Source organism: Macrotis lagotis, chromosome 6, assembly GCF_037893015.1.
Source record: "Macrotis lagotis isolate mMagLag1 chromosome 6, bilby.v1.9.chrom.fasta, whole genome shotgun sequence".
Taxonomy (NCBI): Eukaryota; Metazoa; Chordata; class Mammalia; order Peramelemorphia; family Peramelidae; genus Macrotis; species Macrotis lagotis.
Window position 1 is genome coordinate 55,001,464 of NC_133663.1, and position 27,934 is coordinate 55,029,397.

Below are 27,934 nucleotides of genomic sequence, written 5' to 3' on the forward strand. Positions count from 1 at the left end.
GGTGAGTGCTCTACAAATAATGTCAGCAGCTACAGAGACCCCACTACCACCACTTCCTGCAGAGAGAGGTTCTGACAGACTGCCACCTAGTCCAATTGGATTCAAAATTTTTGTCTAAGGCACAAAGAAACAGATAGTGTACTTAATAAACATAGTGATGCTCAGAAATGCCTGCTTGAAATTTCCAGTTTCACATGCCCAATAAGACATCTCAAACCGAGCATGTTCAGAATCAAACTCTCTCTTCCCTGGAAACTCATCCCTCCTATTTATAGCAAGGATATTATTATTCTTCCAGTTAAGTCCTATAAGCATCGTATTTTTTCATTTCATTCACCTTTCTTAGGCAATAGTTAATCTGTATGTAGTGACTCAGTTAAAGAAATCCAAATTTAGAGTTGAAAAGTCTGTCATCAATTTCAACATCCTCATCTTAAGGAAGAAAAAAGTGAGGTTCAGAGAAATAAAATGTAGAATCAAAAAAAGGGGAAAAAGTCTACCAAAAAATTAAAATATAGTGAGAAAATATGCATCTTATAACAGACCAATCTCCAGAACCAAGCCCAAGGCCAGAGAGGGGCCCAGAAGGGTGGAACAGGTACACAAAGTCAACTCAACTCTGTCCCCACCCTTTGCCAACTCATAAAATCCCCTGTGATGTGAGACTATTCTATTGTCCTTTGTGTGAGTATTAAAAACTAAAATATGGCCATGAGTATGGATTTTTTTAACATAAAAATCAGATTTTTTTTAATGTACTGATCAGTTTCACTGATTTTTTTTTTCCTCTTCCTCTATTTTTCTTTTTAAAATCAATCTTTTTTATAAAGAATGTTTTGGGGAGAAGACAGAAGGGAGGTGAAGGTACACAGGAAGAAATTTAGGAAATATAAAAAACAAAAGATATTAAAAAATTTATTTAAAAATAAATTGCATAAGATAGCACCAACTACATATACCAACCAGTTTTGCATTTTATGTGTATAATAGTCTTTTTAAAATTTAAATTTTAATGTTTACCTGAACTTCAGAATTGGAATCAACAGGCTGAAGGGAAAACCAGGTTTCTTTGCCAGTGTGGGTACACAAGGCTTCTTTTTTGATGGCAACTTTTCCTGAAAGAAAATGAGTGAAAAATTTTTTAAAAAATGATATTTTTTCTCCTTTAGACTCAGCACAACAGATCAAAACACTTTTTGAAAGTCCACTTGTATGTGTATGAGTGTGTCTGTGTGTAATGTGCCTACTAGTAATGAGGCATTTTACATCTACATTAAAACACTTCATTTCCTTCTGCCCTTTGGAGGACCCTGTATTAGGTCACCTTAGGTCAGGAGATGAGACAAAAACTCATTTGTATTTCCACGTTACCACATTTTTTAATGCTTATTCATATTCACATTCCCCACCTCCCCATTCAGTAGTACATGGAAAAGCAACGCACAATTAATTACATTACAGTACAAAAATCCCAAACTGCACATTTTCTAGGAAAAAAAACAGACTACTCATGCTTGACTTCAAAAGCTTTAACTAGTTAGACACACTCCTAAATTCTGGAATTATCCTACTAGATAATAATGATGATGATGAGAACTACATTTACAAAGCACTTTATAGTTTGTAAAGTGCTTTTCAAACAGATTTACAAATGATAAAACCCTGGGGAGGTAAATACTTTTATTATCACACCCATTTAACAAATGAGGAAGCTGAGGCACAGAATGGTTAGGTGATTTGGCTGCTACCTGAACTCACCATTTTCTCTCTCCTCTGGCTTCAAAACCCAGCTGCAGCCCCAACTTCTACAACAAATCTCCCAAGCATCATGTGCTATCAGCTTCACAAATATTCTTAAGTGGACATGTAAATATACTATAAGTAAGCCTACTGGGTAGAGATGGTTCTCTTGAGTCTCTGAACCTCTAAAACCTGGCTCCCTGCACTTGGCCTTGCAAAGGCATTTAAGAAATGCTTGCTATTCATGGTTTATCATCCATCAGAATTTTGAAAAAAAACAGTTACAAGGGGAAGTGAACTTAATCATGACTATGTCACAACACAAGGAAAATAATTTGAGGATACTGTGGCATGTGATAATTTCTGTATTAACAAATCAATAAATTCCTGGTTTGTACCTTCAAATATGCAAAAATCAATTGCTTAAAAAGTTTGTCTGAGAGTTAGCATGAGACACATTACAATAAATCGAATAGGTAACAAAAGGCAAGATTCCTTATGATTAGCTCTTAGTTTAGAGTTTCCTTCCTCTCTTCAGGCTGCTTTTAAAAGAGCTGCACTGAGAGGAGCCACTGATACTAGCACCAATTTTAACTTTCCAAAATAAAACCTAGAGGGCAAATAATATAAAGCAAAAAAAAAAAAAATACAAAAAAAAAACACCACTTCCTTTTGCTTTATCAGATAAAACTTCTCAAGTTAACAACATCCAATACTGTTTCATCTTTTACATCAAGAAGGTGGATTTCATTTATTTGCAAAATTCAAGATCAAACTAGTTTTGACTATTAGAAACAAGGAAAGTAGGTGGTCTGTCAAAGCATTATAACTTGTGCATGCCATGAAATGAATTATGGTAGACTTTGAGATCCTAAATTCCTTGGGAGCCAGGATTTTTGCTTAAATTTGTAACTCTTCCTTCAAGACAAAGAGTGCTCCACAAAAAATAGGCACTTACTGTTTGTTGCTTGAATAAATGACAACAAAACCTTAACCTCTGACACATACTGGGCTGTGTGATCCTAGAAAAGCAATTTCATTCTACATGAATTTTCTAATATAATAAAATTGCCAGGAGGCAGCACTCTATAATGAGACAATGAAAGGGAGGAGATTTCCAAATAAAGAATGCTTTAAATGAAAGAAATTAAAAGATCCAGAACCCACACCACTAAGAAAAAAGCTCAAATAAAAAAATTGGGATGGACCAAACCAACAATGAGAAAAATTAAATTCATCTCTGTGTTCATGAATTTGAAATTGAGCAACAAAAATAATTCTATCTACAAGAAAATAGTATTATTAAAAAAAGTTAAATCCCTGGCTTTGTTTTCATTTTAGTTTGGGTACATACCCCTGAAGTCAACATGATGCTACTTTAATTGAAAATTCAACTACTAACATTTTATGAAATTTAGTTTGAGAATAATAATTCATCTGAAAGAGCAATTTGCCTCATCCTTTTAAGTACTGATTAAATCTCATGTATATGATCAAGTATTAGTAAATTCATGTCTTAGAAGACCTTTAATAAATTTTATGTATATTCAATAAGGTGCAGCATTAAAATATCCAATCTCTTTTTTTTCCTAGAAATAAATGTAGGCAATGTCTAAAATTCTGAATTTTTTGCTGGAATACCTAAACATTCTCTATCCTACCACTATTCTGTCAAAGTATCTGATCAGACCAGAAAAATCCTATATTTATCACAAGTTTTACATCAGTTGTTGTTGCTGTTGTTGAGTAGATCTGATAAGTCTGACTTTTCATGATTCTAGACCATACTGTTTATGGGGTTTTCTGGGCAAAGCTACTGAAGTGGATTATCATTTCCTTCTCCAGAGGATTAAGGAAAATAGCTTAAGTGACTAGTCCAGGGCCACAATATTAGTAAGTGTATGGTTGGCTGACATCACTACGTTGGGGTCACAGTCCAGTGGGTCAGACCAATATGAGCTTGGAAGGGTCTATCACAGTTCAGGCACAAATAGCCCATACAAACATTTGGGCTGTAGATGTCTCCAAATCTCACATCTCTTTTGAACTTCTACAATTCTGTTTGATTCATTGAGCATGGAGCTTTCCTTGATGCAGGTAATCCATGGTGGGAAGCTGTGCCAGTATCTCCCATACCTTCCAATTGATTCTTCAGAGATAACCTTGAGAGTGTCCTTATATCACTTCTTCTAAGCACCATGTGAGCACCTGCCTTGTGTGAGTTCTTCATAAGTCTTTTAAGCAAACATATAATTAGCATTTGAACAATGTGCCCAGCCACTGGAGTTAGGCCCTTTGTAGTAATGTTTGAATGCTTCACAGTTTAGCTCGAGAAAGGAGCTTGATGTCTGGTTCCTTCTCCTGCCAGGTGATCTTCAGAATCTTCATAAGACAATTTAAATAGAAGCTATTCAGTTTCCTGACATGGCGCTGGTAGACTGTCCAGGTTTCACTGGCATACAGCCATGAGATCAACACAATGGCCTTGTAGATCCTGGAAATGTGTGTTTGAACCTCATCTTCTATGTGTACAACCCTGGAAAGTAGACTGTCAAAGTAAGTGAACTTGTCCACAGTAGTTAAAACTTCTCCATTTGGGGTCACCAATGGTTCTACATATGAATGGTATGGGTCCTGGCTGGTAGAGCACCTGGGTTTTCTTGGTGTTAATTGTTAGACCAAAATTAGCCCAAGCAGCAGAGAATCAATCCATACATCAGTAGGCCAAAGTGGAGAGAGTATTGTTTTCTTTTTGTAGATAATTGCTGCTTGGGCTAATTTTGGTCTTTCTGTCTCTTCCAGAGTTAATAGAGTCTAGCAGCAAGACAAAGTCAAGATATCTGGTGATGGCTTGGAATACAGTGGATGATCTTGGTGCCTTCATGATCATTGGATCCAAATTTTCTCATCTTTCCATTTGGCTACAGGAAGTCTTCACAAGCTTGGGGAGACACCCCCCTAAACTCACTGAAAGGTTTGAGACTCCTCAGTTGCCCTCAACCTGATAGCCCATCTGCCGAAATTATTAATGGGGTCTGGCCTCTGCACAGGCTAGTTTCTTGGAGCCACAGGTGAGAATTGGGTAAATCAAGTAGAGACTAAAGGTAGAAAGAAGACCAGAAAAGTGTGCAGCAGTGTTCATATAAGAGGTACTAGTTCTCCCTGAATATGGCCCACACTACAGTTAGTGTCTTGAGGACATATCTGAACTAAGGTCTTCCTGACTCTAGGTCCAGTCCTCTAAACACTGAATTCAGTTAGCTCTAAGATGACTCAGAATAAAATTATGAATAAACTTTCAGTAGTATATGCTGTAAACAATGGAATTATAGTTATTATTAAATTACAATGTTATGCGATCTATTCTACCATTCATCACAAAACAAGGCAAGAAGAACAGGACACTAAAACTTTAACAACCTATAGAATCCTGAATTCTAAATTCTAAAACTAAATATTGCTTGTATACAGAAATAAAGAACAGAAAAGTTCTACCTTATAAAGTAATTTGATTTTTCAAGAGATGATTTATAGAGTATATTTCATTCATTCAAGAAATATTTAATCAATTAGCAAGGTACTGTTATAAATAGTCTAGACTAGTCCACTAAAGCATTTTAAAATTATAACAACTTAAAAAACTAATGTGGAATCATTTCTAAAATGGCTTCAATGGAAAATGTGCTTTAACATTAAACTCAGCATTCTCAGAATACCTACTACAGCCATTAGCCAAGAAAGAAATGCTTCATATTTTTCTCTTCTTCCTACAATGGCCACTAACCATTTATTTAGTGAATTAGGAAATACTTCTTGCTCTTGTACAGAACAATTATATTCTTAATCAAAACTAATTCCATATGATCTATATAGTCCTCCTTTTTCAGCTTTTTCTCTCTCTACAGGTGAACTATCTACTGGCAATCTGATTTCATTAGACATTAATACCAAAAGAAATGAATACCTCCTCTCTACTTGGAGAGAAAATGCAAGATGGAAGTGTGCTGACCAAAGGTGAAGCCTCAAGGAGTCCAAGAAATACAAGGAGAGAGAAAAGAGAGACACAGGGACAGCCAAATCAACAATTTTTTTTTTTTACAGAGTAAGACAAAAATAATTATTTTTGTCCTAGAAAAGAAAATAGATGAAAATAATTATTTTTGTCCTAGAAAAGAAAATAGATGACCTAACATAGAAACAAAAATTGAAAGCTCCTGCTTGAATTGAATTCTACCTTTCTTGATATCAGTTTTCAAAAGAAAAGGTTAGAGTTTATGAATAAGGAAGCTGATGGTATAGTGAACAAACGAATGAATATTGGAATAAGAACCGAATGACGACTGCAGTCCCAGTGGGGTCTCTTCACTAACAATATGCCCTCAGATTATTACTTAATCTCAGTACATCTTTGGTTCCTCAACTGAAAAATGAGGTTTGGAATAGTTCTTCCAATTCTAAGAGCTTTAAATTACTTAGCAATTTATTTTCCTAGAATAGCTATTTCACTAGGTCTAAGTCACCATCAGATGTATGCATGCATACATTTTAAAAATACACACGTAGCATTTGTGTATATTTTAAGGTGCTAACTTCACTTTCTCAAGTTTTAACCATATTTTATAAAAAGAGAAACAGTGGGAGCCAAGATGGGGACAAGAGCAGATCGTGTCTTAGGCGCTCTCTCATAAATCTCTGAAACTAAAGACTTTAACTAAATTTTTGAGAGACAGAACCCACAGAAGGACCCAGGGAGGCAGTTCTCCTACTCAAGATAACCTGGAAAAGAGCAGAAAGGCTCTGCTCCCCGGGGCGGGAGGGGCGGCCCACCTGAGGGGTGGCCCGCCAGAGCCAAAGAACTTCAGCCTCCCGGAGGCAGCCCCAGGCCGCTTGGAGCCACAGCTCACAGCAGCGGGGGAGTTTCCTAAGCTACGCCCTGGGAGCACCGGGCACAAATTGGGGGAACAGTGGGGGAACCTCTGCCAGAGCGAGCATGTGGAGCCCAGCCCTCAGGGCACACAGGGAGCAGCCTGATCTTTCTGCAGCCTAGACCCGGAAACAGAAGCAGGTGGAGCAGGTAAGCAGGAGCCCCCAGGGCATGAGGCCATTGAGCTGAGGGAGGGGAGTGAAGAGAGAGAGACTGCGGAGCTCTGTCCTCTGCCTCTGGAACAGGACTCTGGGGCTCTGACCACATTCAGATCCTGATCCCAGTCTAGGCCCCCCCATAGAACAGCAGGCCCCCCCACCTCGGCCCTGTGGCAGAGGGAGGTCCTTATGGTCATTCACAGACCAGGAGGGAGGACAGAGCCTCACACACTGAGACTCTTGTGGGAGTGTCCCAAAAGCTCAGAAAGCACCCCCAAAACAGGCTTAGGCTGGGAGCAAGCAGAGAAAAAAGAGGAACACCATTGAGAAATACATTATCTATGATCCCAAGAAGGATCAATATATTCAGTCTGAAGATGAGGAAACACAAGCTCCTGCATCTAAAGACTCCAAGAAAATCAGAAATTGGGATCAGGCTATGATAGAGCTCAAAAGACTTTGAAAATCAAATGAGGGAGTTAGAAGAAAAACTGGGAAAAGAAATGAGAGAGAAGCAGGCAAAACATGAAAATGAAGTCAGCAGCCTAGTCAAGGAAATCCAAAAAACTGCTGAAGAAAATAGCATGCTAAAAACTAGCTTAGGTCAAATGGATAAAACAGTTCAAAAAGTTAATGAGGAGAAGAATGCTTTAAAAAGCAAAATTGGGCAGATGGAAAAAAAGATACGAAAACTCTCTGAGGAAAACAAATCCTTCAGACAAAGAATAGAACTCAGGGAGATTGATGAGTTTAGGGGTGGCTAGATGGCAGCAGTGGATAAGAGCACCAGCCCTGGAGTCAGGAGTACCTGAGTTCAAATCCAGCCTCAGACACTTAATAATTACCTAGCTGTGTGGCCTTGGGCAAGTCACTTAACCCCATTGCCTTGCAAAAAAACCTAAAAAAAAATCTGAAAAATTCATAGACTTCGTCAGAATTCTAAAGAGATTCATGACCCCAAAATTGTTGAGATTGATGAATTTACAAGAAATCAAGACTCAATACTTCAAAACCAAAAGAATGAAAAATTAGAAGAAAATGTGAAACATCTCATTGAAAAGACAACTGATATGGAAAACAGATTTAGGAAAGATAATTTAAAAATTATTGGAATACCTAAAAGTTATGATCAGGAAAAAAAGTCTTGACATCATTTTCAAAGAATTACTACAGGAAAATTGCCCTGATATGCTAGAAGCAGAGGGCAAAATAGAAATGGAGAGAATCCACCAATCCCTCCGAGAAAGAGATCCCAAAAAACCAACCCCCAGGAATATTATAGCCAAGTTCCAGAACTCCCAAGTCAAAGAGAAAATATTACAAGCAGCCAGAAGGACACAATTCAAATATCGTGGAGCTGCAATCAGGATCTCACAGGACTTAGCAGCAACTACATTAAAAGCTCATAGGGCTTGGAATATAATATACCGGAAGGCCAAAGAGCTTGGAATGCAACCAAGAATCGACTACCCAGCAAAAATGAATGCTCTCTTTCAGGGAAAAAGATGGACTTTCAATGAACCAGGGGAATTTCAAATGTTCCTGTTGGAATGGCCAGAGCTGAACAGAAGGTTTGATCTTCAGATACAGGACTCAGGTGAAGCATGGAGATTGGAGGAGAGGGGGGAAATATGAGGGACTTAATGAGGATGAACTACATGTATTCCTGCATAGAAAAATGACATTGATAATACTCATATGAACCTTCTCAATTAATAGAGTAGGTAGAGGGAGCTTTTATAGTTGAAGCACAGGAGAAAGCTGAATTTGAAGATAAAATATGGTGTAAAAATGGAGTCAATAGAAAAAAAGGGAAATGTAATGGAAGAAAGAAAAAGGAGGGGGGGAATAGGCCAAGATATTTCATATAATAAGATTTTTCTTTATTACAATGAGCTATTGCAATGATATGGAAGGGGGGAAGGCAAGGGGAAATGAGGGAATCTTCGCTCTCATCAGAGGTGGCTAGGAGAGGAAACAGCAAATATACTCAATGGGGTATAGACATCTGGATTAAGAAGGAGAGAGGGTGGGGGACAGGGTGAAAGGGGGGGGGGGATGTGAATGAAGGAGGAGAGGAAGGACCATGGGGGGAGAGTGATCAGATATAACACATTTTCTTTTTTACTTCTTGCAAGGGGCTGGAATTGGAAGGCCTGCCCAGGACCATGGGGCCAGGTGGATGCTGGGCCTAAGGGGTGGTATGGGGGCTCAGGGCTTCTTGGCCCCAGGACCAGGGATCTGTCTGCTGCGCCACTCAGCGACCCTACAGCAGAGTCAGAGTGAAAGGAGAGAGAAAATAGAGTACATGGTAGTGGAGAAATAAGAAAGGAGGGAGTTGCGATCAGCAATGGCAATGGTGGAAAAATATGGAAGCAACTTTTGCAATGGACTTATCATAAAGAATGTGATCCACCCACAACAGAGTTGTTGGTGTTGGAACAAAGACTGAAGCACATTTTTTATTATTATTATTTTTTTGAGGGGGTGCAGGGCAAATGGGGATGCGTGGCCTGCCTGGGGCCGCATAGCAGGGTGATAGTTGGGTGTCTGAGGCCGGATTTGGATCCGGGTACTCCTGGCTCAAGGACCAGTGCTCTGTCTGCCATCCAGCCACCCCTACTATTTACTATTTTATTTTATTTGGGGTCTTTTTTTTCTTTTTCTTTTTTGGTTTTTGCAGGGCAGTGGGGTTAGAGTGGCTTGTATGTCACATGGCTGAGTGATTGTTGGGTGTATGGGGCCGGATATGGGCTCGGGTGCTCCCAGCTCCAGGGCTGGTGCTCTGTCCATTGTACCACCTGGCCACACCTACAATTATTACTAGTTTTTTAATTTTAATTTTTTTCTCTTCCCTTTAATTTATTGCTCAAGTGAGTCTATATTTTTTGGGGGAGGGGTATTTTGTTTACTCTTAAGAATTTTTATTAATGTATAAAAAACATTTGTACAAAATGAGAATAACAAATATTAAAAAAAAGAGAAACAGTGACTAAAGAGAAACAGTGACTCTAGTGATTCCTTAAAGTGAGAAAAAAGAAGAAAGCAAACTCCAAACAATCACAGCTAAGAGTGACATGGAAAACAACTTTGCTGGCCTCTCATCAGAAGCTTTTGTAGCAGCAGCAGCCTCTACCCCACCTCTGTGAAAGCTACCATGGCATGGCTCTGAGACAGGGAGCCTGGAAGAGAAAGGATTATCAGAGGGTACTATCCTGATTGTGGATGAGCTAAAGGTAGACTTCCTATCCTGCTTTTCTCTGGTTGGACACAGTGAACAAGTAAAAAGAGGAGGCAAAGGGGCCTGGAATGGCAAGTAGAGATCTCACTGCCCACAAAGCTACATCATAATGGTACTGGAAAGTTGGGTCCAAATTCTGACAACAGCAATTCAGAAAACATGACCCAGAGCAACAGTGAAACTAAATGTAGAGAAGGATTAAATAATAAGGATGGTAGAAACTAAAGGTAGTCAAACTATGGCTGCTACCAAGAAAACCAACACCCAAACTTGTGGCTTCTGGGCAATGTTATATCATAAGAAATGTTATATAAGTAATCACTGACCCAAGACTGAAGTGCTAGCAAAAACCAAGATCCACGGAATCACAGAGATTCACACAGAGAGATGTTAAGATATTATCTGGTCTAATCCCTTGACTTCTGAGATTAGGAAGCAGAGGTCTAGAAAGAGTTAATCATTTGCCTAGGTCACAAAATTGTAGAACCATGAACTGGAAATTTTATCACTTGAATCTATAATTTTTTTTCCTTTCCTTGAATTAGACCAAAGGATTTAAAAAAGGTAAAGGTGTAGAAACAGGACCTTATTATAAATGACTAATAAGACACAAAGTAGTATCTTTACTATAAATGACATTCACATTTGAATTCAAGAATAATAGGTAAACAAGAAACTGACTTAAAAATCCGGACTTGGACCCTTACTTTGACCAAGAAGGTCACAACTTCTATCTCAGCATGCTCAATTGTAAAATAAACTAATCATCATCATCATCATCATCATCATCATATTAATAAGAATAATAATAGCCACTCCTTAAGTTGCAGTGTGTATTAAATGAGGTTAATATTTGTAAAGTTTTCAACAGTGGCAGACACTTGTAGGTGGTGTATTTAATAAATGCCTATTTGTTTCTTTCCTTCCAAGTTTTTAATGTCTTTGAAGTCTAAAACTCAAAGCACATTTATTGAATTAGAAATATCCATGCTTTGATAATTTTTTTCTTTAGTATTTTAACAAACTCCACATTCTTCCTAGTGTAAAATCTGCCTCTTGGCACAAACGCTGGTCCTTTGTATCTCAGGAGAAGGTTTCTCTCCTCTTTCCCCTTCATCTCCTGCCAGTAGAATGCAATCTCTTTGAGGGAAAGATAGACTATTTTTTTCTATCTCCAACAACTAGAGGGTAAAGAGCATTTTACCCTGTCCACAGACAGGGCTGAGAATCCGTATTGAAGACCATATAAATAAAAGCATGGAGGTTTCAAGAATTTGCTTCAACAGTTTTTCTCTTTACAAAAACAGTGAAAAGGATGAACAAAAGGACCCTAAAATGCAACAGCTACCACAAAGGACCAAAAGTGCTGAGTCATTTGATAATTCTATCAATATCATAACTATAACACTTATAACTTCTTAGAGGTTAAACCTGGATATTTTGAAATTTAAGCCTCAGTCATCCTTAGGGCCAGAGCCACCTAGTCAGTGAGTGTAAACTTTAAAGAAAAATTTGAAGTTTTTCTGTGATTCATCTTGTGAGACAGCATTACTGCATTTTCTCCTCCATAAATAAAGTAAATTCAACAGTGAATTTAAGGGTTTCTATCTACAAAATATTTATCACACTAGAAACATGCAACCTAGCAAAGACTCTCTAAACTTTGGCTGGTCCTCAACAATAGACAATCTCCTGGAGACCTCTATTCAAAGACAATCTAGTTCTGGCCCTGCCAGAGGCTCATGCTTCAGGGCTGTAAGAACTCAGGGGCAGCTCCAATACCAGATGGAACATAAAAATGGGACATTAGTAGGATGAAAATACATACTTAAATAAAATATCTGAGGAAAATAGTTGAAGATTACTCTATCCTTAAGTTTTTTCTCCAGTAGCAACTACATATGGTCAAAATCCTCACACTGTTAAGGGTGCTACTGGAATTTCAACCAAGTACATAGAATGTTTTTGAGTCCTCTATTTGGAAAAAGAAAAAAGATAAGGCATCAGAGATGGGGCAATAAGTCCAACTTAACTGTTTCTAAAAACTTAGCTTTGCAATTTCCTGACCTTTTACAGCTTGGTTCCTCAGTCTTGAAATTTCAGAATTGGTGCTATTCTTCAAGTTTGTGTACAATAGCTTTCTTTGTCTCACAAAGAAGTTTTACAAAGTTTGGATCCTACATTAAGGATCTTCTAGGGCCTTTTGGGAAAGCTTTTCCTCAACTCCGATTCAGTTTCCCTTCCTATGTGATGGGTTTTATTTAATCTAAACTCGAACTGAAAAGTACAAGGAAAGGTTATTTAATTTCTAATAATTCAAAATACAAAAAAATGAAAAAATTAGCTTGAAAAATCTCTTTAAAATTTATGTGAAAAATGAAAGGATGTGAGGCCAGTTTTCAACATTAAAAAGAGACACTGAATACAACAGTGACATTTCCACATTATGATGCTTGCTTTTTGTTGGGGTTTTTTAAACCAGATATAAGAATTTACCCTGTCCATCACTTCTCCCACCAAAACATTAATATGTATCCCCATGATTGTAAATGTGCAGATACTAATTCAACATAAAAAAAATATATTTGTGAAAACACAATGAGAAAACATTATAAGTCAAATCAACCTAGTCATTACATTCTTTACCAGGAGATGAACAAGAACAACTTCAGTGATTTTTTTCCAGAAATTCATAGCCTGACTACACTAGAAGCAGCTCTTCCAATTAAATCAGATTTTACATCAAACAATTTTAAAATTTTTCATTCTGTCACCTTAACAACTGTCACTATACTCTTTTGCATGCAATCTTTTAAAGGTGTTTAAGTTTATATTAAGAACCATTATCCTTATATGGTTTCTTTATTTGCATTATGTTTTTCCAATGAGATATTTCACATTTTCTTCCATTTTTTCATTAAAAATGATTATTTTTTGATGTCTCTTGGAGTTATTAGCTTCAAATTGTCCACATTTAATTTTTAAGGAACTTTTTTATTCAGGGAGCTTTTGCAGCTGTTTTAGTGTTATCTTCTTTAATACTTTTGTGCCTTTTTTTAACCAAGTTATTCATTCTCTTTCCATAATTATCTTGTTTTACTCTCATTTCATTCTCCAAGTTTTCTTCCATCATTCTTATCTGATTGTTTTTTAATTAAAATTTTTGATTCTCTTTAGCTCTTCCAGGAATTCCTGTTAGATTTATAGCCAATCTGCAGGGGTTTTATTTGATGATTTGCTTACATCTAGTTACATTATGGTCTTCTTTTGCACATGTGTCTTAATCCCCCCTATCACTACAGTAGGTTTTTTTTTTTTATGGTCAGGTTCTTTCTTGATTGTTTCCTCATTTTTTTCAGCCTATTTCTTGATTTTGAGTTTTAAGTTAAAATCAGGGCTTGCTGAGGGTGGAAGGGCACTGTCCCAAGCTTCAGACTTTTTCATGTGGATGTTTTTTTCAGAACTAGTCTGGGGGTATGGAAGTTTTGAATGTTTCCAAGGTGATGTGATCCAGGAAGAATTCCTGCTCTCCTGATCTGCACTCTAGTCCTTTCTCAGGCAAGAGTCCTTGCTCCCTTGTAGTCACAAGTGGGAGCAATTATCTCCTGCCTGGAAATGTAACTCCAAACTAGATAATGGGAAATGGAGTTGCCAAATGGTGCTTGGGTCTAGGCCTTGTAATCTTTTTCTGACCAGTTTTAACTTCTGTTCTGTTTCTGGGTAAGGAACTTCTGCTGTTGCTGCCTCCAAGGTCCACAGAGGGTCCTGCCCTTGTGCACAGCCCTGGCCAGCCCTGACCCTATGTCACAGGTCTCTTCTTTCCACCTTCCCATGGTGCTGCTCCAGATTTTGAGTCTGTTTGGAGGACAGCACTGGGAGAGCAAGGTTGGACCACTTCCTCTACTTAGCTGTCTTATCTCCTCCACAAGGATTCTACTGTGTAGGTGCTGGGAACCCAAAAATGAAAATAAAGGCACATCCCTGCACTAAAAAAGAAGACAACCTAGTGGGATAGATGAAAGATAATAGACGTACAAATAACAATCGCAGCACTGTCAAGTTTTCTCACAAAAAACCACCCTGCCTTCAACCAGGGTCTTTAGGGGATTCAGGAAAGATTTCATAGAGTAAGCAACATTTATGCTTTTAGGCAAAGAAAAGATTTCAAAAGGCAAAGATGTTAGAAGATAATTCTAGGAATGAGGAACAGTATGTGCAAATGTAAGAAACTGGGCAGTAAATATCTGAAACATGTTCAATCTTAACTTTCTTGCCCTGATTAGAGGTGGGGTTTTCTTTCCATCCAGATGCTCTCAAATGCTCACATTATTTTTGTGCTATGGCTGTACTCTGATTGGTTATTCGGCAATGTTTTAAGTTAATCTCTTTGCATGGGTATGTACCTCTCATCCAAAGGCATCTACTTGGGTATTAGTGAATACTTAATTATAATTTATATTATCAATTATTTTAAGTATTAATGCCAATAATATTTATATTTAATTATATGTTAATATTATTATTTTCATTCAATTCAATATGTTCGTTGTGTGTTGCAATGAACAAACTAAATGCATCCACCTAGTTGATGATCTTAACTGGGGCTTATTTTACAAGTATCCTGAAAATTCATGCTAAGAGCTTATTTTCTACTTAGGTTTTATTTTTCGGGGAGGAAATGTGGTAGGTGTTTGTGACTTAAGTCCAGCATTCCATTTCATTAGACCACCCTGAGATATAGTTAAACAAAAGGAAGGTCATCACCATCAAAATGGCAAGCAATCATGAGGGCCTAAGAGAAAGAAGAGAGGTCAAGGTTGAGATGGAGTTCAAAGTCAAAGTTTCCAACCGAAGCTTCCTCCTAACTCTCCCAATCCAGTGACACCAGTTTCCCTCTCCATCCAGCAACACCAGCCTTCCTCTCCCATCCAGTGACACAGTGACATCAGCCAGGCTCCCTCTCCTATCCAGTAACACTGGCCTCCCTCTCCCTTCCAATGACACCAGTCTCTTGGCAGTTACACAAGCATGACTGACTAGCCCCCATGCCAGGCCTCCGCACTGGCTGTGCCCAGGCCTGGAGCCATCCCCTGGCACTCCCTGGATCCCTGGAAGTCCCAACTAAAACCTATCTTGTATGGGAAGTCTGCCCCACCTTTGCCCCCTGATAATCATCTCCTAGCTATCCTGGCTAGAGTGTTCTTTGCACATATTTGTTGACATGTGGCTTCCCTTATTGAACTAGGAGCTCTCTGATTGCAGGGTCTTTGGCATCATTTGTGTCCCCAGGTCATGACACCTGATAGGTTTTTAAATGTTTCTTAATTGATGATTGATTAACATTAAGGTGATAACTGCAATCAGGCAAGCATGAGATCACCAAGGGAGTGTAGTAAAAGCATCATGGGAAAAGCCCTGAAGGAAAAGAAAAAAGGCAAGTAACCTAAAAAGAACCAGGAGGGAGAGCAGCAGTATTCTGGAAGCTAAAGGAAGAAGAACCCATGAAGGAAACACCAGTAACTTCAACTGCCATAGAAAGGCCTAAGAAGAGGCTGCTGAATCTAGCAATTCAGTTTTTGGCAACCTTGGAGGGGAAGAAGTCGGGTGCCAGGGAGCTGACTGAGCTGTGGAGAGGAAGGGGACAGAAGAGCAACTCTACCCTCAGAAGTCAGGTAGCAATAAAGGTGAGGCAAACCTGAAGATGAGACTGTTCAAGGGGAGGTTTTTAAAAGGCTAGGGAGAGTTAAGGATTCCAAATAGCAGAAAAAAGGCAAGCTCAAAAAGAAGATGGGATGAAGAAAGTTGATGAAGGAATAAGGAACTAGAACATGACTGGAATAGTCATGTATAATTATAATAAAGATTTTAGTCATTCACATAAAGGTGATAGTCGAAAGTCATGGAAAAAGATGATCTCAGCAAGGGAATTATTCTATATAAAGGTTAAGGACAAAGCCTAGGGGAAAGAAAGAATCACCAGCAGAAATTTCAAAGAAGTAGAAAAATCTGTAAGTGACATAGAGAAGTGATCAGAGAAAGAGAAAAAGACTTCAAAAGTGTCCCCTAACAATCTCTCTTCTTCTGAACTCAAAAACTAGAGAAGTAAAGGACTACATAGAATAAGAAAATGTCCATGAAACTAGAAAGGAGGCAACTGGGATCCATGAAGAAAAAAGTTTCCATAGTGTGAAAACTAGGTTGTAAGAAGTTAAAAGGAGAATAAGCTCACCAAATAAAAAGAAAACAAGTACAGATTCACAGACTTGGGATTTTATGGAACCTGGTAACAAAGCAAGGAAATCATCTAATTGTTAACTGGAGAATAGAGTCAAGAGATGTTTCTGTTTCAAGAGATGGATGAAGAAAGAATCCCACTGGGGAAGAAAGGGGAAGAAATGTGAGTCCAGGTAGCAAGGATTAAGTGCTTTCTACAACAAAGTAGCTTGGGCTTCAAAAAAGAAACACTCCCTTCCTTCTAGGGGCTTCCATTCTACAGAAAGGATGCAACAGATACATGAAACCCAGACAAAGTTATCTGAGAAGAGGTAAATTAGTAAAGGCTTCATTTGAGAGAGTGTTAAGAAAGGCAGGGATTCTGAGGAAGAAGCTGACCCACCATCCCAGGTCTGAATGGCTTCTACAAACACACAAATTGGGTGGTTCAGGGAGAGCTAGTTAGCTAACAGATCAAGATGATGAGGACAAAGGGAATGGGCTGAAACCCCCACATAAACCTGTTAGCTGTGTCCTATTTCATAGTTAGTCTGTCCCAATGCTGTCTTGTCAAATGTGAACTAAAATCACAGAATACTAGGTCCAAGGATGAAAGGACTTCAGAGTCCAACCCCCTTATTTTTCAGATGAGGAAACTGATGCTCAAGAATGTTAAGTGACTTGTCCAAGGTCATATAGATCCTATGTCTCAGGTGGAATTTGAACCCACATCCTGACTCCTGTCAGCACCCTTTCCCTTCTCCCATGCTGCTAGTACAAATATATCATCAAAAGCAGGGGAAAGGGCTGGCTCAGACTTCTCTGACCATGGCCCAGCCAAGGCTGCTTGGCTGTTCTCTCTCTCTCTCTCTCTCTCTCTCTCTCTCTCTCTCTCTCTCTCTCTCTCTCTCTCTCTCGTCCTTCCTTATGTCCTGTAACCTTTTTAATAAATTTTTGTTTTATTTCCATCTGTGCTTTCCTGAGTCTAAATAATGATTCCTCATAGGCATAACCGAACCCAAGTAGCCAGTGGCTACATTTTGGCAGCCAACAAAAGGATTCTCTCTACACAGACTGGGAAATTGGATTGAGCTCCATGGCACTGTCCTTAGCTCGATGAGCAACAACTGAATTATGATTTTTTTCTGAATCTCTTATACCAAATGACAGCCTGGAACATTCTTGGTTCTCTTTAGTGCTCAAACCACCTGATGCTCTGGTTTATAGCTATATAGCTCCAAGACCAGTCTCTACAGGATGCCAACCAGCTGTGCCAGCCAAGCATTTCCTGGACCCTGCCTCAATGAAGCCCTCACTGTCATACATTCATCTCCAAATGGACTCTGAAAGGCCCAGAAGACTGGTCCTAAAATGACTGAGGTGGGAATGATGCAGGGAAGGAGGAAGGGAATTTGAATGTAACAGAAAGAATTTGGGTGGACATGTAAATTGACTCTTGGGATGTAAATTGACTTGAAGTAGAGAATTATGATTATAACAGAAATAATTATAATCTTGGGTGGGGACCCTCCCCATTCTTAAAGTAAAAAAAAAGTGGGGGAAGAGGGCCAGTTAGGTGGCATGGTGGATAGAGCACTGGCCCTGGAGTCAGGAGAACCTGAATTCAAATCCAGCCTTACACACTTAATACTTTATTTAGTTTGTGACCTTGGGCAAGTCACTTAACTCCACTGCCTTGTAAAAATGAAAATAAAATGGTAGGAGAAAAACGCAAAAGTACAGACTCTCCTGAGAGTGGATCTAAGGAAACTGGTACAAATTCAAAGCTAAACTGATATGCCTGAGAGTGAAGTCTATAGGAAAAGAAAAAGAAGACAACTATCACTATTGTTCTTATAGGATTTATTGGTTGGGTAAATAAAACACATCATATGCATGACAAATGATCATCCAGTGTTACTTACCTATTCGAAGATCTCTTTGTAAAACACTCTTATCATAAATGTAGAAAGACAAATACTGGAAAGTTCTTGGAATCTCAAAGTAAAACTCTTCACTATAAAATGGGCTAAAGAGAGAAGGAATACAATTTGTAAGGAAAAGTTCTGACTACCACAAAGCAATATCATGCCTGGTAAAAAAACAAATGATGTAATAATCTTTTTTCTAACAGATCCTGGAGCAAACCAGGTTTCTTCTTAGGTTTCCCATATGTAATATACTAGTAATATATTGATATTGGAAGTAGTAACTATATTTGAAACGTATTCAAGAATCAAGGCCCTATCACAATTAATTAATTAATTACAGTTTAGTCTTCCCTTGAAGAAAATGGGGGGGCGGGAACATTCCACAAGTGGGGGACAACTCACATTTATGTGTTAGGGTTACAAAACATTTTAAATAAATTACTTTATTTGAGCCTTTCAACCACACCATGGGGTAGGTGATGTACTATAATCTCCACTTTAATAGATTAGAAACTAAGGCTCAAAGAAATCAAGAAATGTGTCTAAGAAAATCAGAAAATTGTTTTAAATAGCAGGACACTAGAACAAACCCAGAAGAGCCCAAGGACAGGGCACAAGACTGAAAACTGGGTCCTCAGGGTGTGTTCTGCACTAGAAGCCATGAGTCTGCATCATAGCATAGGCAAGTTGACCCAGCACCAAATAAACATGTGCCAGGAAGAGCAGAACACTTTGGCATGGAATCATGCACATGTACAACATTAATCTTCACAAAGGGTTGCGTATTGCATGCTCCTCATTTTGCACCCACACAGCTGGCTTCCTTCCTTCCCCAAGCACTAGTTCGGCTACTTATGAAGTAAAAAGAGAACAAAAAGAACAAGAAGACAACCACAAAGGTAAACCAGAACTCTGTCTTTCAGGCTCTATTACAGACAGCCTTTCAAGGGGCAGCAGAGATTCTGAGGCGTGTGTCCACCTTTGGAATCAGAAGTGACCTCTAAGATCATGGCATCTAAACTGTCTAACAAAGTGTAACTGGCCTCGACTAGAAACCCAAACCAAGGTCATGGAATTCACTGGATGAGAAGACAATCCAGTCCATTTCTGGAGAGATTTACTGGACTCTGCGTCTGAAATTGTAACAAATGTTAACTACAGTTCTGCAGTTTTCTAACACAATTTTGTTCATCTCTACAGTCACTGTTATACTAAAGAAGATGGGATTGATAGAAACTATCTATCTAAATTTAAGGAACTAGTAACATTTATTAATGTATGCTAGGGTGCTCAATTAATAGAATGTAGTGACAAATGAGATACAATTCATTTTAAAGCAAGTCATTCATTGGTAAGGTTGGTGCTAAAGTAAATGATTTTTAAAATTTTTCCTAGAGAATTCTTTTTTTGTTCTTTAGATAAAATGAATATGCAAATTTTAAAAAGTTTCTAATGAGGGAACTTTCAGAAGCCAACTAGTTCAACCCATACCTCCATATTTAATTTCTTTTTATAATCCTCAGATAGACTTCCAATTTGAAAGAGCCATCTACTTCCTAAGAGAGAGATCATTGAACTTTTGGATAATGTCCATTCTGGAAGTCAGGAAGACTCATTTTTCCACAGTTCAAATCTGACCTCAGACATTTATTTGCTGTATCACCAACCCTATCTGCCTCAGTTTTCTCATCTATAAAATGAGCTGGAGAAGAAAATGGTAAACCTTTAGTATCCATACCATCAAAAACCCCAAATAGGGTCACAATGAGTCAGACACAAATGAAAAAATTGCACAAAAACAGTAAGGAAGTTTTTCTTTATATCAAACCTAAATTTTCTTCTTTGCAATTTCTAACCAGTGTTATTAGTTCTTATTTAGGGATTTAAGTAGAAATAGTTAAATCATCCCTTTTTAATATTTCATAACACCTTTCAAATACTTGAAAGTGGAATGCATTTTTGCTTTAGCCTTACTCCCTTCCAAGTCTTCCTGTTTCCAAACTAGATAATCCTTCAACTCTGGTTTACCTTTGGAAACTCTCTAGTTTACCCATGTCCTTTCCAAAACAGGAGTCCAGAACTGCATACAAATAATATAGATGAGGTCTGATCACTTCCCTAATCTTGCATATAATCACTCTATTAATATAGTATAAGATAAAGGTAATTTTCTGGATCACCAATGCACACAGTTTACTCATACTGAGTTTGAAGTCTACTACATTCCTTGATATATTTAGCTATGTTTATATATGGGACTACCTGGTAGAGCTAACATTTCATATAAATCTAACCAACATTATTTATCAAGTTTTCTACTAACCTTAATGACTTTTCAACAACCTGAGTACGAAAAACTTCTTCTTGGTCCAAATTTATGGTGCAGAAACAATCTCTCATTTTATTGGGTCCAGGATATGGCAATAAATTCTTGGCTTCACCTGTTGGCATAAAATGACATTTTTTAAATGCTAAAAACTTCAAACTATAACTACTAGATTTGTATATAAGTTCATTTTTATTCAAACATAATTGGTATCAATGTGATGTGAATGAGTGCTAAAGAAGCTTGAAGAAGGTTTCATCAAAAAGGCTTAACTAGAGCTCATCAGAGAAGGGTAAGATCATACGGAAAATCCAAATTCAGAGTCTGGAGTGATTTTGATGGGAACAAAAAGGTATGGGTGCTAGAACTGAATATGAACAGTTTATGTTAATAGTAATAGTTCTTCATAGTAAACTATTTAGAAAAACAGTAAGTACAAGAAGAGGGTAGAGTAATGGAGGTTCTCATTCTTATTTTAAACTAAGGTCCAGGACTTCTTACTGTTCTTCATCCAGGACAATTCATGCCAGACTTTTGTACAGATGTTCTCTTGAATACTGTGTCCACCTTAAACACACATTGTGGTCACCAATGTCTCCCAGATCCCCCTTGCTTCTTCATAAACTCAAGACAAATGCTCTTTTCTGTGTAGTCCTTCATGACCCCTCTCTACCAGATGCCAGTGCCTTTCTCCCCAGATTTCCTTATATTTTAATGTGCATATATTTATATGGATATAAACACATACACAAATTTAATTTATATGCATTTTTCTCTTCCAAGAGAATGTAAACTCCTAGAAGCAGGAATTATTTCACTGCTGCCTGGATGTTACAGAGTTACTCACTAGCTGTGGGTTTTGGGGTTAAGATCCATACCCAAGAGTTCGAAAGCCCTGACTGAAGCATTTAACATCTATACATTACAGTTTCCTTCTTAAAAGAGCTAAATTTAAATGATCTCTAATGTTCTTTTTAGCTACATAGTTTTAGAAAATAGAAATAGAAAAATCAAACAGACCAAATGAAAATCAATCGAGTTAGTCCAAACCAACATGGTCTGAAAGAAATCCATTAGAAATGAACAATTTGAAGTGTTTTTCACTAAAAAGCCTTATTAATAAAGCAAAAAAATCCAGTATTTGTGATATACTCAGGCTACAAACACTTGACAGAGACGAGATATTCACAAGATCCTTGATAAAGTGCTACTCTTCGATATTAAATGCTTGCTTTTACATAAGTCTTTACAGTTTTCAAAGAACTTTGCTTACCACCCTGAGGTAAGTTGTAAAAGTAGTAGAAAAAGTAGTAGAAAACAACCAATCATCTAGTCCTACCTTATACCCCTTCAAAAACCTTTCCTTCCAATTCCCCCCCCCCCCCACAAAGTGTTAGTCTCTGCTTAAAAGTCTAAAATGATGGGTAATTCATTACTTTTTTAAACCAACACATTTGACTTTTAGACAGCTCTAATTTTAGGGTACAAGTCAGAAATGTGCTCAGGGCAGTGTGTAGGAAAGCATCAATCCCTTTTATCTGAACATTACAACTGTACTAACATACTATCTTTTTAAATTACTAAATCACATTTTGACTTACATGGAGTTCACAATCCAGTAAAACTACATGTTTTTTCTTTCAGTTACTTTTTTTTGGAATATAGAGTTTTCCATTTACCCTGATTTAATTCATCTTATTGGATGCAGACTTGGTCAGCTTGAGTTACTATTCATGAATAATATGGCCTATAGTTTCTTTCAATGTTATCTTTCCTTAATTTAAGTATTAGGACTTCACTTGTCTCATTAAAGGATTCTGATGGAGTACTTTCTCAATTTTTGAGAATAATTTGTGAAGCCTAGGTACTAATTATTCTTTAAAAATTTGATAAATTTCATAAATCTATTGTGAATCCATCTGAACTAGAAGTGTTTTTTTTTTTTAATTTGGTAGTTACCTCCTTCACAGTTGGTTCTGTTTCCTGTTCTTAGACTGGGTTATTTAAGATCTCTATCTGGTCTTCTGACAAGTTTAGGAATTTTATATTTTTGAAAGTATTCTGTCCCTTTTAAATGTGTCTTTAGTTCTAATTATTCTTTTTATTTCTCCTTTATTATAATTTCACCTATTTATTGATATGATTATCTGTCCTTTTCTTTTTAATTTGATTAGGAAAGCATTTATTAACTTTAGTAATCTTTTCAAAGAATAGGTTTTTATTTTATCATTATTTGGATTTTTTACTTTCAGTTTATCTATTTTTCCCCGAATCTTAATATTTTCTCATTGGTGTTTATTAATGTATGCTTATAAGAATATGGTTTTTCTCCCTCAGGGCTGTTTAACTATTTGGCAGAAATTTTGTATTATTCCATCATCATCTTTTTCAAATAATTGTTTCTATGATTTGTTTTTTGACCCACTCATTATTTAGGACTTCATTATTAAGTCTTCATTTGAGCCTGTGTCTTTTGATTATAGACCTGAATCAATGACTACTTTGATAGGATGGATTTACTATTTCAGCCTTTTTGCATTGTTGCAATCTCTGTGCCCTAACAAGGAGCAATTTTATAAAACATTTCAAGTGGAGCTGAGAAATACTATGTTCTTTTGCTACTCCATTAAGAAGACTTAACCATAAGTCTTTTTGCTTCATTTCCCTTTTGTTTTATCTTTCTGTTAAGATTTATCTAAAACTGCAGTTTGGAGCTTGGAGCTCCATGGCATAGAAAGAGGAAGGGGTGACCAAAGTGCGAAGAGGGGCTTGGTTGCAAGCCTGATAGTTCATGATGCAGCTTCTCAAGACCTCGTGGGCTCAACTAGTACTTAATCTGATTAACCTTTAGGCGATCTACAGGAATTAGCTTTATGTTGAATAACGTATCCTCTGAGATTCCTTTTCTACACTCAAGTATGGTATACTAGAATATTATCAGGAATCAGTCTTAAAACTTGAAACATCTACCTTCCCCCTTTTTGAAAAGCCTGGATATTTCCCCAGCTTCAATTCTAAAGCTCAGCTGATGCTCTTGGAGACTTATGAAAACCTACCCCAGTGACTCCCACAGTCATCAGAGCTCTAGGATATAGCCTTTTCAGACTCAGGATGCAGTTATTGACGGTATTACTAGGCACGCCATTTTTACTTGTCCCTTTTCTTAAGCCTCAATTAGTCCATAGAATATACAACTTAATTGTGAGCAGGCATTTTATCGCCAGAACTTATCACAAGGATCCATATACATTAAGTGGTTAATAAATGCTTATGGATTGAATGGTTCCAGGCACATTATTTTTTTTTTTGGCTATATTTCCCAATCTTTTCCCTTTACAGAGGAAACAAAAGCTAGAAGACCTGTGCATTTCTATGTTCTTACTTATCTTTCTCCTATATACTCCAAGCAATGGCACTGTATTTTTCCTTTGCTCTTTCTCATGTCCTAAATGTGGTTTTAAAAGCCTCATTTATTATCTTTTAAATTCACTGCAAAAATTTAAATCAGTCAATGAATTCTCTATGTATTTATATATAGTTCTTTTTAGACATCACCAACTCCTTTTCTTTTTGATTGAAACTGTTTTTTAAGAAAAACTTGGTTCTTGGGAGTATCTCAAAAATCTAAAAGAAAGGACAAAGAGTAAACACATAGGCTCAGAAGCACAACATGGAGACGAGAAGAACAAAGAGAAATAGGATCACAGGAGGCAAACCAGACAACTTGGAAAACAAAATTTCAAAGTTTAAGCACAAACAAAACCACTATAGCTAAAATTTTAAGTTAGTTAAATAGGAAAAAAAATCTTTGCAAGACGTTTCTCTGATACGATCTAAAACTGTTAGGGAACAGATTCAAATTTATAAGAATAACAGCCATTCCCCAATTGATATCAGAGGCAGCCAGGTGGCATAATGAATAGTGTGTTGGGCAGAGAATCAAAAGAATCTGAGTTCAAACCCAATCTTCAGACAATTTCTAGTTATCTGACTCTGACAGACCCTTCAGTCATGAGGTCACTAAATAGACAACCAAAACTAAGAACAGAGGAAAACAATTTAGTAAAAATTAGATATAGAGAATTATAACAGGGGCAGCTAGGTGGCACAGTGGATGTAGTACCAGCTCTGGAGTCAGGAGGACCTGAGTTCAAATCCAAACTGAGACACAGATACTTACCTAGCTGCGTGACCTTGAGCAAGTCATTTAACCCCACTATCTTGCAAAAAAACAAAAAAAGAAACAGAATAATAACAGATACACATCAAGAAAAGCTCTAAATGGATACATGACAACATAGAAAGTAACATGAATAAGTTAGAGAAGCAAGAAAGAAATTGCTTTTTGGAACTATGTAAAGGGAAGAGATCATAACATAACCATAGAAGGACAAATAGGATCAATAAAATATACAATTTTGATTGATATGTTGATTATATAATACATAAAAGTTTATGTACAAGTAAAACCAAGGCATTTAAAATTGCAAGAGGGGTGGGTGGAGCCAAGATGGCAACATGAAGGGATCCAGTCTTAGGAGCTCTCTGATAAAACTCACCAGCTAAGGACTCTAACTAAACTTTCCAAAGACAGAACCCACAGAGGGACCCAGTGAGGCAGTTCTCCTACTCAAGGTAACCTGGAAAAGAGCAGAAAGGCTCTGCTCCCCAGGTCGGAGGGGTGGGCTACCAGAGGGAAAGAACTTCAGCCTCCCGGAGGCAGCCCCAGGGCGCTGGGAGCCACAGCTCACAACAGTGGGGGAGTCTCCTGAGCTACGCCCCGGGGAGCACCGGGCACAAAGTGGGGGAACAGTGGGGGACCCCAGCCAGAGCAAGCACGTTGGAGCCCAGCCCTCAGGGCACACAGCCAGCAGCCTGGTCTTTCTGCAGCCTAGACCGGGAAACAGAAGCAGGCAGAGCCGGTAAGCAGGAGCCCCCAGGGCATGAGCCCATTGAGCTGAGGGAGGGGAGTGAAGAGAGAAGGCAGAGCTCTGTCCTCTGCCCCTGGAACAGGACTCTGGGGCTCTGACCACATTCAGATCCTGATTGCAGTCTAGGCCCCACAACAGAACAACAGGCCCCCCCCCCACCTCGGCCCTGTGGCAGAGTGGGGCGCTTATGGTCATTCACAGACCAGGAGGGAGGACAGAGCCTCACACACTGAGACCCTTGTGGGAGTGTCCCAGAAGCTCAGGAAAAAACAGGCTTAGGCTGGGAAAATGAACAAGCAAAGAAACAAGAGGAAGACCATTGAGAAATATTTTGCAAATGAGCCCAAGAAGGACCAAAATATTCAGTCTGAAGATGAGGAAGCACAAGCTCCTACATCTAAAGACTCCAAGAAAAACAGAAATTGGGCTCAGGCTATGACAGAGCTCAAAAAAGACTTTGAAAATCAAATGAGGGAGTTGGAAGAAAAACTGGGAAAAGAAAGGAGAGAGATGCAGGAAAAACATGAAAATGAAGTCAGCAACTTAGTCAAGGAAATCCAAAAAAATGCTGAAGAAAATAGCATGCTAAAAAACAGCTTAGGTCAAATGGATAAACAGTTCAAAAAAGTTATTGAGGAGAAGAATGCTTTAAAAAGCAAAATTGGCCCGATGGAAAAAAGAGATAAGAAAACTCTCAGGCAAAGAATAGAATTCAGGGAGATTGATGAATTTACCAGAAATCAGGAAGCAATACTTCAAAACCAAAAAAAAAAAATGAAAAATTAGAAGAAAATGTGAAATATCTCATTGAAAAAACAACTGATATGGAAAACAGACTTAGGAAAGATAATTTGAAAAGTAATGGAATACCTGAAAGTCATGATCAGGAAAAGAGGCTTGACATCATTTTCAAAGAATTACTACAGGAAAATTGCCCTGATATTCTAGAAGCAGAGGGCAAAATAGAAATGGAGAGAATCCACCGATCCCCCCGAGAAAGAGATCCCAAAAAACCAACCCCCAGGAATATTATAGCCAAGTTCCAGAACTCCCAAGTCAAACAAGCAGCCAGAATGACACAATTCAAATATCGTGGAGCTGCAGTCAGGATCACACAGGACTTAGCAGCAACTACGTTGGAAGCTCGTAGGGCTTGGAATATAATATACCGGAAGGCAAAAGAGCTTAGAATGCAACCAAGAATGAACTACCCAGCAAGGCTGAATGTCCTCTTCTAGGGAAAAAAATGGACTTTCAATGAACCAGGGGAATTTCAAAGGTTCCTTTTGGAATGGCCAGAGCTGAACATAAGGTTTGATCTTCAGATACAGGACTCAGGTGAAGCATGGAGATTGGAGGAGAGGGGGGAAATATGAGGGACTTAATGAGGATGAACTGCATGTATAGAAAAATGATATTGATAATATTCATATGAACCTTCTCAGTTAATAGAGCAGGTAGAGGGAGCTTTTATAGTTGAAGCACAGGAGAAAGCTGAATTTGAAGATAAAATATGGTGTAAAAATGGAGTCAATAGGAAAAAAAGGGAAATGGAATGGGAGAGAGAAAAAGGAGAGGGGGAATGCCAAGATATTTCATATAATAAGATTTTTTTTATTACAATGAGCTATTGCAATGATATGGAAGGGGGGAGGCAAGGGGGAATGAGGGAACCTTTGCTCTCATCAGAGATGGCTAGGAGAGGAAACGGCAAATATCCTCAATGGGGTATAGACATCTGGAGTAAGAAGGAGGGGGGAGCAGGGGGAAGGGGGGGGGGTGCGAGTGATGGAGGAGAGTGGCCAGATATAACACATTTTCTTTCTTACTTCTTGCAAGGGTCTGGGATTGGAAGGCCTGCCCAGGACCATAGGGCCAGGTGGATTTTGGGCCTAAGGGGTGGTATGGGGGCTCAGGGCTTCTTGGCCCCAGGACCAGGGATCTGTCTGCTGCGCCACTCAGCGACCCTACAGCAGAGTCAGAGTGAAAGGAGAGAGAAAATAGAGTACATGGTAGTGGAGAAATAAGAAAGGAGGGAGTTGCGATCAGAATGGCAATGTTGGAAAAATATGGAAGAACTTTTGATGGACTTATCATAAAGAATGTGATCCACCACGACAGAGTTGTGGTGTTGGAACAAAGACTGAAGCACATTTTTTGTTATTATTATTTGGGGGAGGTGCAGGGCAATGGGGCTGGTGGCCTGCCTGGGGCCACATAGCAGGGTGATTTGGGTATCTGGGAGGATTCGACCGGTGCTCCTGGCTCAAGGCCATGCTCTGTCTGCCACCAGCCACCCCTACTATTTTATTATTTTATTTGGGTCTTTTTTTTCTTCTTTTGGTTTTTGCAGGGCAGTGGGGTCGGGGCTTGAGATCACAGCTGGTGATTATTGGGTTTGAGGCGGATATGGACTCGGTGCTCGGGCTCCAGGGCTGGTGCTCGTCCATTGACCACCTGGCCAACCTAC

General features: G+C 38.4%; 1 protein-coding gene across 3 annotated transcripts in view; it reads right to left on the reverse strand.

The window, feature by feature from the left end:
• The window catches only part of RASA2 (RAS p21 protein activator 2), a 144,632-nt gene that overhangs the window by 97,183 nt on the left and 19,515 nt on the right, over positions 1 to 27,934 (reverse strand). For 2 of the 3 annotated variants that reach the window (XM_074191181.1, XM_074191180.1), the window contains exons 1-3: positions 20,531 to 23,320; positions 18,202 to 18,305; positions 1,021 to 1,115 (exon numbers count right to left, since the gene is read on the reverse strand). In XM_074191181.1, coding sequence (XP_074047282.1) covers positions 1,021 to 1,115; positions 18,202 to 18,305; positions 20,531 to 20,658 — 327 coding nt within the window. In that variant the 5' untranslated portion in view covers positions 20,659 to 23,320. Of the gene's footprint in view, positions 1 to 1,020; positions 1,116 to 18,201; positions 18,306 to 20,530; positions 23,321 to 27,934 lie in introns of those variants that run through there. The other variant, XM_074191182.1, reaches the window with a different exon arrangement.